General features: G+C 37.8%; 2 protein-coding genes across 2 annotated transcripts; both read left to right on the top strand.

The window, feature by feature from the left end:
* The first annotated feature begins 510 nt into the window (after nucleotides 1-510).
* OR2A5 (olfactory receptor family 2 subfamily A member 5) lies at nucleotides 511-1444 on the top strand. Its single transcript, NM_001388513.1, is given in 2 exon segments — nucleotides 511-1231; nucleotides 1233-1444. Coding segments are annotated over 2 exon segments (933 nt in total).
* A 14977-nt stretch (nucleotides 1445-16421) lies between these two features.
* Nucleotides 16422-17354, top strand: OR2A25 (olfactory receptor family 2 subfamily A member 25). The gene is given in 1 exon segment (NM_001388563.1): nucleotides 16422-17354. A coding segment is annotated over 1 exon segment (933 nt).
* The last annotated feature ends 1929 nt before the right edge of the window (nucleotides 17355-19283 follow it).

Here is a 19283-nt window from a genome sequence, read left to right as displayed (position 1 = left end):
ATTTATGTACTCTATCATTTGTTGAGCACCTGCTATGTGCAATGTACTCTGCAATTTATAAAATAAGAGCAAACCAAATGATAAAAAAAAAAGTGGGAACAAAATTTAAAACTAAATCAATTAGAAAGAAAAAGTATATGATAATATGGCTATGGGACTTCCCCAAAATGAAATAATTAGTCATTCTGGAAAATAAATGATTCTGTGGCTGCCATCACAGTAGTGAAAATAGGGATCTTCAATCAAAGTCAAATAAAATTCTGTAGAAATCAAAATAGTACATGAAATCTTGTGTTCACCTATTCTTACTTGAATAGATTTTCTTTCTGCTTTACTGTAGATTAAAGGATTTGACATAATGGCTCTAAAAAGGATTGCCAGCTGAGGTAACACACAGCATATACCTTAAACCCCCTCTTTCTGTTGAATAACTAACGCAGACCTGTGTTCACTCCTCAGCACACAGCCTACTGCAGCAGCAGAGACTGATAAAGACACTGTTACCAGGGAATGACAGAAAATCAAACATGGGTCCCAGAATTCATTCTCCTGGGATTCCCACTCAGCCCAAAGCTGCGGGTGTTCCTCTTTGGGCTCTTCACCCTGTTCTACGCCTTCACCCTCCTGGGGAACAGCATCATCCTGGGGCTCATCTCACTGGACTCCCGACTGCACACCCCCATGTACTTTTTCCTCTCCCACCTGGCCATCGTTGATATAGCCTATGCTTCAAATAATGTCCCAAAGATGCTGGCAAACCTTCTAAACAAGGAAAAAACTATCTCCTTTGTCCCATGCATAATGCAGACCTTTTTATACATGGCTTTTGCTCACACGGAGTGTCTCATCTTAGTAATGATGTCCTATGACCGGTACGTGGCAATCTGCCATCCCCTACATTACTCTGTCATCATGAGCTGGAGAGTGTGCACTGTTCAGGCTGTCACTTCCTGGGCATGTGGCTCCCTGCTGGCCCTGGTCCATGTGATTCTCATCCTGAGGCTGCCCTTCTGTGGGCCTCATGAAATCAACCACTTCTTCTGTGAAATCCTGTCTGTCCTCAAGCTGGCCTGTGCTGACACTAGGCTCAACCAAGTGGTCATTTTTGCTGCTTCTGTGTTTATCTTAGTGGGGCCCCTCTGCTTGGTGCTGGTGTCCTACTCGCGCATCCTGTTTGCCATCCTGAGGATCCAGTCTGGGGAAGGCCGCAGAAAGGCCTTCTCCACCTGCTTCCTCCCACCTCTGTGTGGTGGGGCTCTTCTTTGGCAGCGCCATTGTCATGTACATGGCCCCCAAATCCAACCACCCTGAGGAGCAGCAGAAGATCCTTTCTCTGTTTTATAGCCTTTTCAACCCTATGCTGAACCCACTGATCTACAGCCTGAGGAACACAGAAGTCAAGGGTGCCCTGAAGAGAGTGCTATGGAAGGAGAGATCATTGTGAGGGATGCCAGGGACAGCCTTAAAGGTGGAGGACTTGTTTTCTGTGAGATTTGGAGGAATGGTAATATATATGCTTTAAAAACCTAATGTCTCAGATTTTCAATATTAAAAATATGTATTGATCAGATTCTGTCCCTAAACATGGGGTACTTCCAGACCACAAAGCACAGACTGTAAGGGAATTGTGTACAAGTGAAGCCCTGGAGCAGAGAGCCATGGACTCCTCTGGCCAGTTTCCAGAGCTACCTAAAATACAGTTTCTTTTATTTTGAGGCTTTTTTTTCTCTCATATATCCCTTTAAATTCATCTAAGATTTTCATCTTCCTTATTGCTGTAAGTATATGCTACTAATGCCATAATATACTCTGTACAATAGTGCACCTCTAGTAAGAGAATAAATACCTTGTTACACAGCTCCCTCCTGCATAAGAAACTTCAAGTCTAAGGATGATGACATTAGTTATGAAAAATTATCTGAATCTGAGCCCAAGGAATCTATTTGAAAATCAAAGTTTAATTTTATGGATTTTATATATATATATATAAATATATTAAAATATATAAATATAAATATATATGTACATATATATATGAAAGGCAGAGAAGTATCAGGATCTTTGTTTCATTTTAATTCTGCTCCATTCAATTTAAGTGAATTTGTGTTCAGAATAAACATGAGAGTCAGTTATTTGGCAAAGTTACCTTTTCCAGTGTTCAGATTATAAAGCCAGGTGTAGGTAACAACTGACCATTAAGATGATGGCGTAAAGTATCACAAGAGTAAGAAAATATTGTAAAAGGAAGACAATATGAAGGGAGGCCAATAGTGTAACATAATGTTGTAGACTCACATTTAGAACCACTAACATGACAAAATCTGGTAAAGACTTGTCGGAAGCTCAACAGAATTCCAAGAGCATCTGCTCCAGGCGATATTGATCACTTATTCTGGGCCCAAGTGGTCAGAATTATTAGAAGAGTAATTTTTTTCCCTTTTAACATAAGTATGGGAACACTTAGGCCAAAAGAGTATGACAATAGTTATTTCTTTAACATGCTAAGTATGGCATCTTTTGAATTCTCTTTCTTTCTGGTGAGATCACATGCCATTCAGGTATATGATATATGTGATTGTATATTATTATCCATGTTCTGTAGATCTATTTTTTTACATCCTCTCATGTATCAATATTAGTCCTCATTTTTCTTATTCCATGAAATTAAGATGCACAGGGGAAACCTTTGGCTTCCATCTTTCTCCTGTATGAATGTATGATTTTCTTCTTGCTTCTCAAAAAGCCTGGTTGCTGTCTCCAACTCTTTGACTATCCTACTCATTAAATTAGGGCAAAACATTTTGTTTCTGACCATTATCTGAGTCTCCATATCTCTACAGTATCAGGACATTGCTTGCTCTGTTCTGCCCCACTTGCTCTGCTCCCTTCTCTGTGTATGCCCTCACCTTCCCCCCCTCTTCCCCCACAAAAAGAATAATTTGAATTAAGGAAATATTAACTCTAAATGTGACAATAAGCACTATGGATGGAGTTACTGTGTGACTTATTTTAAAGGTAGAAAAGAAAAAAAACAATATTTTTATAAAAATGATATTTCAACTACACCCAGGAAATAATTATAATCACTAAAATATGTATATCTTAAATTAAGGTTAAAAACCAAAGAGGGAAGAAGAGGAAAATATAGGATAATGTATCTCACACAAAATATAAGCCAAAGGTTTGGGTTCAGAATGTTTCTATAAGGACCCATTAGAAAAATCAGGGGATTGCATTCACTTTTATGTCAGTTCAAAAATACTTGAGAAAATGTAGACCAAAAAGACCAAGCTTCTGCCAAGGTAGCTGGGATAGATGAATTATAAAGCAATGTCCTCTAGAAGGTCTCAGGAGTGGCTCTGACTCAAAAAGAATAAACAGAACCAAAAACTATATTTTGTTAATAAATTACAGAAAATGCCTGAGTATATTAGAGATTACTAATAATTGTTTCAATATTTGAGCTATAGGACTTTAATAGACAGATTATATTTTGTTGTAACTTCTTTTTATGTATATTCTTTTAACGATAGTCACAATTTCCAAAGGGCTGAGGGCAAAAGGAAAAAGGATGCTTTTGCTTTATATGGGGGAATCTGCTGGGTGCTTCCCAAATGTTATCCTATCTTTACGCAGGAACACTGAGTATAGACACAAGGAAGTAATAGCAGACTTCTCAGCAAAACAGATGCCAGAAGAGAACATTCAAAATGATGGCAGGAAGCATCACTCTATGATTTCACATTTAGCCAAAATTCATTTAGGAATAAGAGAATCAAATGAGAGAAAATCTTATGAGATAAAGTCTAACAAAATGTATCTCCCATAGGCCTTCAGTGGGAGAACTATAAATGGATGTACTTGCATCTTTTTTGAAGTGGAAGTATATGATGTAAGAAAACATGCTGAGCATACAAGTTGCTATGATATGTTAGTAAATGTAACTGTTAACATAAACAAAACAGCTTTTTATATGAAAAAAGGGAAAAAGGAAATGCTTGTCAGCCATGAAATGCTGATTAAGTAATACCAATGAGTCATTAAATCAAAATAAGTCCCTTGTCATGGCTAGTGAGAAGATGAAAATCTTGAATAATTGTAGAATTCATTAGAAAAATTTAGAATTAAAGTATATGTTAAAAATGCAAAGGTAGATCACCTTTCCTGCCTCTGAACCCCTGCCCCATCTGTAGTAACTTCAAAGTCTACCCACCTTGTGGTGATGCCACAGGACTTCTAGCCACAGACAAAGGCCGTTGTTCATGCACAGGTGCATGAATTCTGTTGCCATTCTGGGTCTGCTCAGTGTCTGTACTGCCAGGCTGCCCTGACTCCAGAAATCCTGACCTCCGCTGCTGCAGAGAGGTGCTGATGGCATGTCTGAAAATGTGGGAGGAAGGAAGGAGAGTGACCTGTTCGCTGAGGCAAGTAGTCAAGCCAGCAGTTGAGAATGATGGATCTCAAGAGACAGAATAGGCCTCTCAGAAGGAAGAGTATGCTGAGGAGGTGGGTTCCAGTAAGAAAATACTAGAAGTAGTGAAGGACAATCAGATGTTAGATGATAAAACTAAAACAAGTTAGTAATAACCCTGATGTTCTTTATTCAAAGGAAAACAATCCATGTGATGTAGTTTTGGAATATAGGTGAGGTTTGGTGGGGTGAGGTCAAGAGCCAACAACCAAGAATTCTTGAGACGCCTTTGGTGCAAGATGGTGATTTTATTAAAGCACAGGGACAGGATCTGTGGGCAGAAAGAGCTGCTGCCCCGGGTTTGTGAGGGGTGGTTGATTATATACTTGGGAGCTGGGGGAGGTAAGGAAAAGAGAGGATTTCAAAAGAACTTTCATATGCTAAAGAGGACCTCCAAGATACTGGAGATCATCAAATTAAGGTTGTTTTTCCCTCTAGGAAGGCCTCAACATTAAGACAGTAGGGAGCTTCCTGGAGGAACCTGACACTCTGTCTGCCTCAAGTTATTTTTCAATGGGCTGCAGATTATAAGGACATTTAATTTTATCTGTATTTCCTTCTGGAAGCTAGGTTATTTTGATAAGAATGTTTTTTCTTGTAAATCCCTAAGACATTTATAAACTGAGGGAGACTCATGTCTTGCAAGAATGTAATCTCTATAAATTAACCATTTGTTTTTCTTTCCTTTAGCTTTAGGGCAGCCAGGAGAGCCTGAGGAATGTCACACACATCCCACCTGGGAATGGAGGAGGGGTGGTTTGCAGGGTGTCAGCTTGTGCTTTGTCCTCAGCTAGCCTCCTGCTCCCTCATCACATGGATTAGGGTAGTATAGTGCCTCACCCACCTCTGAACACTGTTCCCAAAGGACTTAGGGCAAGAGCAAGTTTTATAGGACCATTCGAAGAGGCACCATGGAAATAGGACACAACTAGCTAGGAGTTTGGGGATCTCCTTATAAGGCCAGTAGGTCCGATGTCCTAGGGTAAGGTAAGCTGTTCAAGCCAAGTTGGAGCACTGTGATGGGTGTATGTTAGGATTGCTCCATAGGTATTTGCTGCAAGTGCAGGACTTCAGATTTTATTATTTTTTATTTTATTTATTTATTCATGAGAGACACACAGAAAAAAAGGCAGAAACATATACATAGGGAGAAGCAGACTCCCAGCAGGGAGCCTGATGCAGGCAGGACTCAATCCCAGGACCCCGGGATCATAACCTGAACCAAAAGCAGATGCTCAACCACTGAGCCACTCAGGTGCCCCAGGACTTCAGTTTAACTTTTGATGTGGACCAGACGACCAGGGCAGCCTCTGTGCTGTGGGTCCTGATACACAATTAATTATCACAAAATATGCTGTGAAGAGGTCGAGTGGGGTGATCATTATCTGAGGACATAGAATAAGCATATTTTTGAGGAGTGATGTGGGATAGAAGCAGAAAAATGTTCACCGTTAGCCCAGAAGGCTGACCTATAGCCCGCAGAGTTCTGATAAGGATCAAATACGTCCTGGTTGCTACATTCTTAAAGGGTCTCATGACTGCCGGTACATCTCACCGATAGTTAATATGGAGCTGAACGATAAGCACCAGAGAAATCTTGCAAAAGTGGTTTTACGAGTAGAAATTCGAGGAAACATTTATGATCTAACACTCCCTGCATGTCCCCTCCCCCTTGAGCACTAAGCAAATACCCACCAGCTGCATACAGCAAAAGTGAAGCTCTTTCTGCCCATGGGTCCTTGCCCTTATGCTACTTAAATAAACTTACAGAGTTGCACCATAAAACGTCTCAACAGTTCTTTCTTGGCCACTGGGCTTGAAGACTCCACAACAAGGAACTGTATTTTTCTTTGAAGGCATTCAATTTGTGAATGAAGATTTTGCCTTTCTTTTTTTTTTTTTTTTTTTTTAAGATTTTGCCTTTCATTTGAGAATACTGATGTTAACCATGAGAAAAATGATATTGAAAACATTCAGCCCTTGCCTCGAATGGATTAGCACTCAGTGAATGTCACCAGAAACTTCCAGAAGAGTAAGCCCAAATAGAACAAAATTAATGATTCTAGAAGAAAATAAGCTATTCTCTGTTAATCTGCTAGATAAGCAACAGAATTTATCAGTGTGAATTATGAACCTATAGAAAACCAGATGTTGAAATGGGAATTTTTGAAGGAATGAAAGAAAAGGCAATGACCAAGGAAGAGAAAAAATAAGAAAAAGATAACCACAGGAAATGGTCCTTGCCCTTGGCTGAACTTTGGAATCACCTGGGAGCTTTAAAGAATCCTGAGGCTTGGGCACATGCAAGTTAATTAAATCAGAGTCTCCGGGGGTCCGCATTTTTTTTTTTTTAAGGCCCCAGGTATAGTTAGGTTTGAGTACCAGTACTCTAAAGAAATACCTTATTTTTTTATGATTTTGAGAATAAGTTGCATAGAAAGATGGTTCATAAACAGGATGAAAATAGTTAGAATCATAAAAGATGCCCCAGTAAAACAAACAAACAAACAAAAACCCTAAAAAACAAACAAAATATCAGATTCTGGTGAACCTAAGATTTTCCTGATGGGATTTCTCTTTCAGCCCCCAAAATATTTAATAAATGAGATATTGACCTGTGATGTTGTGATTTATAGGAAATATGTTTGGCCTTCATCCATGCTTCCTGGCTCACAGGTCCCAAAACCTTTGTAATTTTCTGAAGAATAAGAGCAATGGGAGCATCTTTTATTATCACATTCAGTCTCTTGTCTTCAGTTCCTGAAATTGCTTTGGAGCCATAAATGTGAAATGGATGTCTTGTTATTTATAACAAGCCCCCTTCCACCACAGCTGTGTTAATGTTAATAAAGTGACTTTTGGAAAGCAGCTAAAGTAGGGGCTGGTTGCCAGGAGAACCAGAGGAGCCGGAGGTTAGATGCATCATCAATGGCTAATGGTTTAATCAGTCATGCCTGTGCAAAGAAGCTTCCATTAAAACCCAAAAGGATAGAGTTCAGAGAGTTTCCAGGTTGGGAACCAGAACTCTTCCACATGCAGGGTCCCAAGCTCTGCAAGGACAGAAGCTCCTTTGTCTAGGACCTCAGCCTATGTATCTGTTCATCTAGCTGTTGATTTGCATCCTTTTATAAGAAATCAGTAAGTAAAGTAAGTAAGTAAGTAAAGTAAGTTTCCTGAGTCCTGTGAGCTGCTCTGGAAAATTAAGCAAACCCAAGGAGGGTGTCAACGTGAACCTTCTGATTTATAGCCAATCAGTGAGAAGCACACAGGTAATGACCTGGAGTCTGATTGTCCTCTGCAGTCCAAAGAGGCAGTAGTGGGAACTCCTGGTCTGTAGCCAGGAAGTCAGAAGCTCGGGGAGGGCATCTGATATGGGGGGCAGTCTGGTGGGGACAGAATGCTAAATCTGACAGAATGTGAAATCTGACATTATCTCAGGATATATACGGTCAGAATGGAGTTGAACTGGAGAACACCTTGCTGGTGTCTAGAGAATTATTGTATATGTGGGGGGAATCCCCCAACACACACACTCAGTAGAGGTGGGTGCAGAACCCCTTTAGAGCACAGCAAACGTAAAGAGGTCAGACACACATAATTCTCATCCTTCCTTCTTTGATAGGGCAACAATGACAGGTCACATGATGTTTCAGATGGTGATGAAGAAAAACTCTCTTTAGAAGTTTGTATGATTGAACTTTGTTCAAACCAAAGCTTGATTTATGGCTCACCAAGCATGCATTGTACATCTACTTTGTGAATGGGTAGCCTAAAGGAAAGCCATCTTATCCTTGAGATATTAATACTGCTATGCCCTACATTCCTTCATGTTAAAAACTCATGATTCCTGGGCGCCTGGGTGGCTCAGTGGTTGAGCATCTGCCTTTGGCTCAGGTCATGATCCTGGGATCCTGGGATCCAGGCTGCATCAGGCTCCCTGCAGGGAGCTTGATTCTCCCTCTGCCTATGTCTCTGTGTGTCTCTCATGAATAAATAAAATCTTAAAGAAAAAAAACCAACAACTCATGATTCCTGCCTATATGCTAGTGCATAATCTTTTGAGCTTTTGCAAGATCCAAAAAAGTATATAACCCTGTAAAAACTGTTCATTCTCTGGAGCACTTTCTTCCCTGTGAAGATTGTGTTTTCCTTGGGCTGTCCTACCTTCGGCTCTAATAAAACTATTTTCTTTTTATATTAGAGTTTTCTCTCTCTGGTAAATTTATGTCATATTGGATAGAAACAAAAGAAGTCACTCTGGAAATATTAATATGTAGCAGAAATGGAAGCCATGTCAAACTATTCAAATATAGGGTAGAAAGATTCCTAGTGACTCTTACTTCAAGTAATTTTGTCCTTCTGCAGCTCTTGAGAGTGGAGACCTGTCAGCTGCTGTCAGTGTTTTCCTTCTGCAGATTATGAATTGGGGTACTTTTCCAATGAGAATAGCTCCATGATGATGTAATTGAGAAGGAAAGCTGTTGAAAATAATAATGATGGCTAAGATAAAGAAGCCCAAGTTTAGGATTTCTGGTAGGACTGCATTTAATAATTATGAAATTTTGCTTCTTCGAAGATTTTTTTAAAAAACTATATATGTTCTTGCCTCCTTCATAGACTATAGTCAGTGGAATTGTAATGGTATTGTGTGGTGACAGATGGTGGCTATAGCTTTGGTGGGCATGGCATAAGGTATAGAGTTGTGGAATCACTATGTTGTATCCCTAAAACTAATGTAATACTGCATATCTATTATATTAAAAAAAAACTTTGTATGACGGGAAAGCTAGTCATAATAAGATTAGCTTTTATATCATTATAGTGTTAATTTTTTAACTCAATTACTGGCTAGAGCATAATACATTTAAAATATCAGTATTGCGGAAAAGGATTAGCATTCACTTTGTATATACGTTGACACAAAACATTGTATCATATACAAAACATTGATAAGACTGTGAGTCTCCTGGGTCCTAACTGCATCTGTCAGAGAATCCATGTGACCATGAACATCATCATCATGTAGGAAGACTGCCACGTTTACAAAATGTAAACTAGCATTTACTGATCTTAAGTAGAAGCTGGCCCAGAAACAGCCTAGTACTTACAGTACAGTACTTTTATAGCATGTTGGGTAATGTTTGTGTTGGGGATAATGGTGTATGATGGAGGTGAGCAGGTAATAACTACCTTTCCCTTAAAAGAATCAACATGGAGGCGATGCCTGATTGTCAGTTTGTGAGATGCAACTCTGCATGCACGGCTTCCCATCTTCCATTCTCCATCCCTCTGGGTGTCAGCTCTCAGCTATCTCCTCTGCCCCTCTGTGCTGTTAGTTGTATGTAGGCTGGGTCTTGTAAGGGAGGCCTGTTGTTTTACAGTGTTTCCTATGTTTTAGCAATGGGTTCATTTCAGGGTAAGGAGTTAACAAATCTATTTGGGTACCACATCTAAATCACATTCTCCACTTAGTCTTTCTTCAGTAACTCTTATGTCTCTCCCTTAATTAGTTCTCAATAGGAGTGATGTAGAAATTGTTCTTTATTGGAAACCCCAGCATATTGTACCCAAACTACACTGGGACATTTGGATTATTGATTACAGGGGCTTAGAATTTCTTGTGCTGTGTGGGTGGGGAGCTCTAAGGGACACTGGGAGCTGGGACTAAGGGGAAAGGGACTTGTTCCTTCCTGTTTGCTTGCTGGTTTTGTCAGGATTGCTCAACTACTCTTCATTTTGCCAGTGGCAGCAGGTGCCTGGTGCTTCAGTCTTTATTTTCCCATAGAATGAGCCTCCTTACTCTCACTGGAGGGCAACAGTGCACACTGGGGAGCACCTCTCCCTCAGAGGTAAAGTCTGAACCCTGACTTCTGACCTTCTAGATTGTAACTACACCAACTTCTGTTCTGGATCTGAGCCCTAGGAATGGTGGTTGCTTCACATGGCTCCTACCTATGTATCACAGAGCTCAATTTTACTGTTGAAATTCTGCAACACCACTTTAACCATTTTGTTACATTAAATTCTCTATTGAAATACCTATATGATTTCTCTTTTTCTGTGGGATTCCCATCTGATTCAAAGAGAGGTTTGAAAAACACTCTGAAATTTGGGCAGTTATACAAGCAATTACATAAAATATCTGGGCAAGTATGAGAGCTAAAGAACAGAAAATTACTATAGAATATTTCTAAAATTATCTGATGTTTTTCAAGGGGATCCAGTTATTACAGTGTGCATGTATTACCTATACCCTGAGTGAAAATGCCCAAGACAGTTAGGAATTTTGTTCACTAAATGAAGACAAAACAATGAAGTGTAAAAAAAAAAAAAAAAAAAAAAAAAGTGGGCACCAGGTCAGACAATGCTATAGTATCTCTTTACAGAGCAAACAAAAGAAAAAAAAAAAAATCCTAAAAGCCAAGAACAAGAGTGCGAAACAGAAAACACAAATGGTAGACAGTCTAGACATCTCAATATTTACAACGAAAATAGATTATAATCTCCTATTTCCACATTGATATTTTCAAATCCGTAAAATACAGCTACATATTATTTATAAGAGCAACTAAAACACAATCACAAAGAAGAGCCTGGAATAAGGGTATTGAAGAACATATCCTATGCAAATATGTGATAAAATGAAGCAATAATATAAATACTAGGCAGATATTTGCATCTGTGTTTATATAAGGGAGAAAGCGTTAATTAGTATAGAGTGAGTTAGTACATACAAATACAGGTACAAAAAAAAAAACAAAAAAAAAAACCAAATACAGGTAATAGACTATCAAGAAGATGTAACAATTGTAAATATGTACGTATGTGACAACATAGCTACACTATAGAATTAGGGGGAATAAAACCTCAGAGAATTATCATGAAAAGTTTTTTAAATCCAACTTGATAGTGGGGTATTTAGCAAAATGTTTTCAGAAACAAATTGATAATCCTGAAAAGATTTAGAAATACAAGTTCTGGAAAACAGAATACAAGTTCTAGAAAACAAATACAAGTTTGATCTAATACATAAAGAATCCTACACCCGAGAAAAAGAGAGGGTGACTGGGTGGCTCAGTGGGTTAAGGATCTAACACCTAATTTTGGCTCAGGTCATGATTTCAGGGTAGTGAGATCGAGCCCTACATCAGGTTCCACTCAGCATGGAGTCAGCTTGATTCTCTCCCTCTGACTCTCCCCACCCATCCCCACTAGTGCTTGCTTTCTCTCTTGGTCTCTCTCTTGGTCTCTCAAAATAAATAAAATCTTACAAAAAAGAAATAAAGAATATACATAACATTCAAATAATATAAAAATCATGAAATTTGAATATATACAGAGCAACAAAACCTCTCCAATTTTCAAAGAAAAATATTACAAGGATTCATTATTTTACCACAGTGATAATACATTTAAAATTAATAATAAAAGGTAAAACAAATATTTGGAAACCTAAAAATGTACTTCTGTATCATTTGTGTTTTTAAAATGAAGTTAATAATGATGAAAGTTCCAAATATCATACTGAGATACATACCTAAAAGGGCAGAAAAAAGCAAATTTATATCTCTGGTTACATTTATTTAAAAAAATAGGACACAAAAAGTAAGTTCAATTCTCAACTCAGGAAGATGATCAAGAATTAAAATAGATTTTGAAGATCATTAAAATATAAACCTAATTCTTTTACAAACACCAATAAAATAGGTAAGACTGATGAGGGAAAAAAAAAGAGAAAGGTCTATATACAATGATAGGAATAATAACTTAGATAATAAAAAAAGTAGAGATTTAAAAACAGAATTCTATGAGCAAAATTTATTTCAATAAATATTAAAATTAGAAATATTGCTAAAACTTCCTTATGTAGAAATAGAAAATCTGAACAATAAATATTCAAAAAATTGAGTTGATGACCAAAATTATCCAATCAGAGAACACTAAGTTATACAGTTTTAAAGGCAAATTTTACCAATCTTCAGGGAAGGCTAATTTTTATATTATGTAAAACCTTTGTGAGAACAGAAAAAGAGGGACAACTATCCAGTTCATTTTATAAGGCTAATACAACATTGATAACAAAACTAGAAAAGGATAGTAGAAGAAAAGTAACTTCCTGAATAAATCTAAAAAGGTAAAATAAATACAAAAATCTTAAATAATTACTAAACCAAGCATAGCATTTTTGTTATTAAATAAAAGGTATTTTTCAGATAAAATAGATTTGAAGGCAAAAAAATTTTTTGAGAAAAATAGAAATAGGAGCCTTATATGCCAGTAGACTTAGAAAAGGAAGAATTATGATAAGTTTATATGTTTAACAAGTTGGACCATGAATAGCATACTGGTAATGATGACTGTTTCTCTCTAGGCACCAAATGCCCTTGGACATTATAGGGCATGTAGAATCTTTCCGACATGTCAGGGTACAAATCCGGATGCCAGTGACCAATAAGCCTTTTCCCTGAACAGGTGTGATGGAGAAGAGCCCATTTCAGATTTATTGCAGGTCAGTGCTCTCAGGGTAAAAAATAATTAGTCTATCCATAATTTTCTTAGTGGGTTGGTATGTATACTAAAATAACTTTAAAAACTAATTTAGGAAATTATGTTCTACCTCTTTTATATTTGAGTGTAAGAATAGATTTAGATAAAAGAACAAAAGAAATTTAAGCCACAAAATCACCATCAAATTGACTCCATTGTATTTTCCAGAATTATACAATGGGGTTAGTTCATTTCCATTTTAGAAAGAAAAGAAAATGTAGTAGGTACAGACCTAGGGGAACTTTGGTCTTTCCACCCCCTTGAGCTCAGCATCTCTGGAAATTAAAAAATAGAGATTGTTTCCTGATGAGAGCTTTCCTTCTCTTTCTGTACTCTAGTTAAAATCTACAAAACAAGATTTAACAAGTCCCATTCGGGACACCTTATCCTATTTCCTGACTCTTTGCCATGTTCCCCATAGCTTCTATAGGTCCTGCTACCTGGTCTTACTTTATAAATTGTATTCCTTGTGGTGACTTGATGGAAAAAATAGGATGCATGGTCAGTCAGGCTAGGTGTGGTATAAAATTTAGCCAACACCAGAGAGTATGGGAAAAATATATGAGTTTCATCTGCCCTAAATACCACTTAATCTTTCTGGGTGTTAGTTGAGGTGGGTGGTGGAGGCGTTGTTGGAGTTCTTGAAACCAAAATAAATCCAAGGTTGTGTTAATTGTGATATATGGAGGAACCTGAAAGACATTCTAATGCTTCTTACAATTAGGGTCATGGACCCCGCAGTGAGTGAAGAAATCATCATCAGTGGCATTTTGTCATGAATGTCACTCTAAGAAAACCAGAGGTAAGTACAGTGAGAGCCCGTCTTCCCCAGGAGCAATAGATGGTGATGTGCAGGATGAGTCTTCATCTCTCCCCCTAGGCCAAACACTCAGAAGCTTGAGAGGTGGGTAAGCTACACAGAGAGTAAATTTCTCTCTTCTCAAAGAAATACTGTCGCCTTTGTTGAGAATTTTTTTTCTTCCAAGAGATCATTGGAAGAAAATAATCCAAAACTAACTTATATATGCTGTTTATTGGTTTACTTGCACTTCACCCAACTTCTTTGCAGTTTGTCTCCTTATTTTTAGCTGTAAATATGAGATAAGTTTATTACCCAGTCTTTGTTCACTATACAATGTCTGACAGGCTGTAATGAACAATTATAATGCAAAATGTAATTGTTAGTGTTGGCCAGTGCCAAATTTCTGCTATTTATAGATTTTAGCTAATCGGATATTTAAAAGTTATCACCCCTTTTAGATACACTTAATATGTATTATTTACTCTCCTGCATTTAGTGTTGAGTTTCCTATTTAAATTATGGCATAGCTGTTTGAAAGTTTTGTTTGCAAACTTTTTTATTGCCTAATGAACTTAATGAACACCTTAATGAACACCTAATGGTGTTTTCATGAGATAATGGGCTTGACTGACTAAAAAAAAGGAATTTGTTACAGAAGAAGAGTGTCCTGAAGGTTTTATTTTTGAATGTGAAATTTCTTTTGATAATGTATTAAATATAAGAATAAGTATCTTCTGTGAATCCTTTTAACTCCTTTTAACTGTCCTGTCTTTCCAACCAGGTTATATATACCAGTAGACAGGAACTGTCTTCTATACCCTCAGCTGAGATGAAGCAGGACATAGAATATGTTTAGTAGATATCTGTGCATTTTATATTTTGTCTTTTAGCTATTTGCAGGTAGGAGGAAGATGAGGTACTCATTGGTCTTTCTACTTTGGTTTATTGTGTGCCTTCATCATATGAAATTTTAGAAACAGCATTGTTGTCTTCATTGGCTCCAAATATTGCAAGAAAGGTGAACTGAATATGGCTAACAATTTTCTATACATTTAGGGCCAATGAATCCTATAGTTGGAAGGGACCTTAGCATTCTTCTGATTCAACACAGGAATCCTGTCTCAAATAGATGGTTAGTCAATTTTTGATTTAAAACATTCACTGACCTGAAGTTCATCTCCAATAAAACAACCAGTTTCCAAGGAGGTGATTCCCACTATTACAGTTATTTTCTGAACTAAGATAAAATCATCTTTCAATAATTTCTGTTATGAATTCTGACTCTATCTTTGAAACAGGGTAAAAGGTTACTTGCTTTGGTTTAAGGGACCTTTCAAATACCAGCTTAAGAGAAAAGTCAAATGAGGACCTGATAGATAGGAACTCAATTATGAATTTTCCTAGGATTATTATTGTAGTGAAATTCAGGTGGATTCTGGACTGAAGAAAGGTATGGAGTGAAACAAAACAGAAGCAATGGATTAAAGTTTGCATGATCCAAACTTCAGAGTACCCACTCTGTGTGGAAAGATTTTTTAAAAATTTGATAAGCCACTAAAACCTAAAGATCCATGATAAATAATAAGTTTTTTACATAGAGTTAGGCCATAAAATATGCCATTGGTTCTACAAATAGAGCCTCTTGCTCTAGGCTTAGATAGGGAACAGAACTTGTTAAGACCCAGGCTATGACCCACCATGAAATCATTAAACCAACATTTTTACTAATTAAATAGAATAGAATAATATAGAAAATACATCGCACATAATAAGGACTCAAGAATGTATATACTAACGCATGTATGTACCTAGTAGATATTTCTTATTGTAAGATATGGCAAAATATTTGGGAAAAACTAGGTAGGTAGGTAAGCAGGTAGATAAAGAGATACAGAATATAAATATAACATCAAGTATAATAGGGGTGCCCGGGGTACCATCCTGATGATAAGATAGCACAATCAGAATAGAACATCTGTAGGTACAAAAGTCAAAAGACAAAGGTCTCCATTTGAAATCTAGCCAAATTTGGGGCAAATGGCCTGCCATCCTCTACTTTGTTCAAGATTATGCTGTCAGTGAGGTTGGCAAGGCTAACAAATAATTCATATATTGAAGGCACAAATTCATGAGAAAAACCTAATGGAAGAATCACTGACGTGCACCTTATCCTTCTTCCCATCCTCATATTAAAGATATTTGAGGCAGCAGCACAAATTCACATGTATGGATATATGCATACCGCCACCTGGAAACCCACATAGGCAAACCTCTGCTAGAATCATTACAAACTGAGGGAAATACCCACTTCCATGAAGGCGATTTAAGTATTAATATTTTAAGCTGTGGTGAAAGTTGGTTAATAAACATGAGGTTTACTGAATACTGTAATAGAATGCTAGCATGCAGCTTATTGCAGTGAAAACATTTCCTTCTGTGTCATCTGGAATGCATAGCTTTCACTTAGAAAGTGACAAACAGGACAAAAATGTCATTGAAGATGTTTTCTCAGGAAATAAATGATGACACACATAGATCACGTTTAAACACTTCCCTCAGGCATCCAGACTTGGTAAGCTCCATTATCTCTTTCACAGGGAAATGGCGGGAAATCAGACCTCTGTCACAGAGTTCATCCTATTGGGCTTTCCCCTCAGCCCAGAGATTCAGATGGTTCTCTTTGGGCTCTTCACCCTGTTCTACGCCTTCACCCTGCTGGGGAATGGGCTCATCCTGGGGCTCATCTCACTGGACCCCAGACTGCACACCCCCATGTACTTCTTCCTCTCCCACCTGGCCATCGTCGACATAGCCTATGCCTGCAACACGGTGCCCCAGATGCTGGTGAACCTCCTGAGGCCAGACAAGCCCATCTCCTTTGCTGGCTGCTTGACGCAGACCTTTCTTTTCTTGACCTTTGCTCATACTGAGTGTCTTCTCCTGGTGGTGATGTCCTATGACCGGTACGTGGCCATCAGCCACCCCCTCCACTACTCTGTCATCATGAGCTGGAGAGTCTGCATCACCCTGGCATTGACTGCCTGGATTTTAGGAGTGCTCCTGGCCCTAGTACATCTAGGGTTACTCATACCATTGCCTTTCTGTGGACCCCAGAAAGTCAACCACTTTTTCTGTGAAATTATAGCTGTCCTCAAACTTGCCTGTGCAGATACCCACGTTAATGAGATTATGGTATTGACTGGGGCCGTGTCTGTGCTGGTAGGGCCTTTTACCTCAATTGTGATATCATACATTCATATTCTACGTGCCATCCTGAAGATTCAGTCAGGGGAGGGGCGCCAGAAAGCCTTCTCCACCTGCTCATCCCATCTCTGTGTGGTTGGACTCTTTTATGGCACAGCCATTATAATGTATGTTGGGCCCAGATATGGGAACCCCAAGGAGCAAAAGAAATACCTGCTCCTGTTTCACAGCCTTTTCAATCCCATGCTCAATCCCCTTATCTATAGTCTGAGGAACAAAGAAGTCAAAGCTGCTCTGAAGAGGATTCTTGAAAAAGAAAGAACTTCATGAAAACCTGTAGAATAATAAAGTAGCTGAGTTTAAAGGGACCCGAGAAATCATCTTATCCAGTATTTACCAAGATTCATAAACATGCTCTAGGGCATCCTTTTCATCTTCAGATTTTCCTGGCACCCTCTCCCAAGAAAGTACATTCTACTTACCTCCCTCTGATATTGAATGTCAATGCTGCACAAGGAAAGGGAAACAACTTCCCACTAGCTGCACTGTGGACACACTTGTAATATATTATGCAAAATATTCTGAATAAAAGGAAATAAGTTTGTATATTTTTCTGTAATCAGGACTAGTAGATAGCATTTAATAAAATAAAGCAAGGTATTGGAAGAATGTGTAAGATATAGCAACTGGGAGAGATTGAGAACATAGTAATTTCAATATTTGAAATTCAATAGCTGTCATCTTCATACATTTAGAATACAATTCCTGCATAAATTCTTGTGATAGTAAAGTTTTCTAAGGCATAATCAACTTGAGTGGGGAAGACCATGAGCCATGGCTTCACGGGGAAAGGAATGAAAAATGTAACCGTGATGCCACTACCAATAACAAGAAAACCCCAAAGGCTGTCTCACTAGTAAGTATTTGGACACTGGGGCTTTCCCTGTCACTCATTTTCTCCACTTGGGGAATGGAGGTGGAGATTCATGGAGGAGAAGAGAACAGAATGAAAGTCATTGAGAGTTCTTGAATGAACTCTTTCTCTCATTGATTGGGTCGATTGTCTCCCATGGGAATTGACCAACACTTGGAGAAAACTTTCTAGCAAATGAGAACAGACTATAATTGTTGTGATGACTAGCTGATGAATAATACTTGAGCTACAAATTATCAGGAATAATTTGACTTTAAATTAAGAGATTTAAGTTAAATAACCATCTTACTCAAACTGAAATTCTAGCACTTAGTTATGAAGTGAGAGAAAACAGTTAAGAAGGAGTAGAAAAGGATATATAGAGGCTTTTTTGTTTTTCAATTCTTTTGTCAAATCTGCCATATACTTAAATTGTATAAAAGGCAAGTATACAACTTTTAGAATAAGGTGATTTTTTTTTTTTGATGGGGGGAAGAGTGTTATAAAGAGGAAAATATATGGACTTCTGTCTTATAAAGCAGCCCTTTTGTAAGGACATCTGTTATACAGACATAACTATATGACCAAATAAAGGTTGAAAACACATGATTGTGAGTTCAGATAAGCTGGGTTTTTATAAAGCTCTGCCAATTGCTAGATGTGCAAACTTTTGCAATAAACCAGAATTCTTTGGAATTTAGATTTTATTGTGGATAAAATGAGTTCATTAATACTAAGCATGTAGGTTTTCTTTCTTTTCTTTTCTTTTCTTTTCTTTTCTTTTCTTTTCTTTTTTCTTTTCTTTTCAAGTTAGAATTAAAGATTTTATTTATTTATTCTTGAGAGACACACAGAGAGAGGCAGAGACACAGGCATAGGGAGAAGCAGGCTCCATGCAGGGAGCCCGATGTGGGACTTCATCCCAGGACCCCGGGATCATGACCTGGGCTGAAGGCAGATGCTCAACTGCTGAGCCACCCAGGTGTCCCTAGCATGTAGGTTTCTAAGCAGAAATACTATGTGCAAAATGCTTAACAGAATCTATGAGTCATAATAAAAGCTCAATAAATGGTAATTATTAATATTAGCTGCTGTATACATTTATCATATCTTTAAAGAATGAGGACTATGACTTATAAATGAGACCATGGAAAATGAGATCTTCTACTATACTAGTAAAAAAATCAGGAATTTTGCAAAATGTAGTCTTTTATATGTTTTAAAATGCCAAGATTTCAAATAATTTAGGAAGTATGAAATGACTTTCTTTCACAATCTCAATTCTCTAAAGAAATAATCAATATTTTAAAAGTATGTGGATGGAGTGCCTAAGTGGCTCGGTTGGT

This window comes from Canis lupus, chromosome 16, assembly GCF_011100685.1.
Source record: "Canis lupus familiaris isolate Mischka breed German Shepherd chromosome 16, alternate assembly UU_Cfam_GSD_1.0, whole genome shotgun sequence".
NCBI classification, from domain to species: Eukaryota; Metazoa; Chordata; class Mammalia; order Carnivora; family Canidae; genus Canis; species Canis lupus.
Note: the sequence above shows the minus strand (reverse complement) of the source record. Positions and strands in the feature narration are given on the sequence as shown.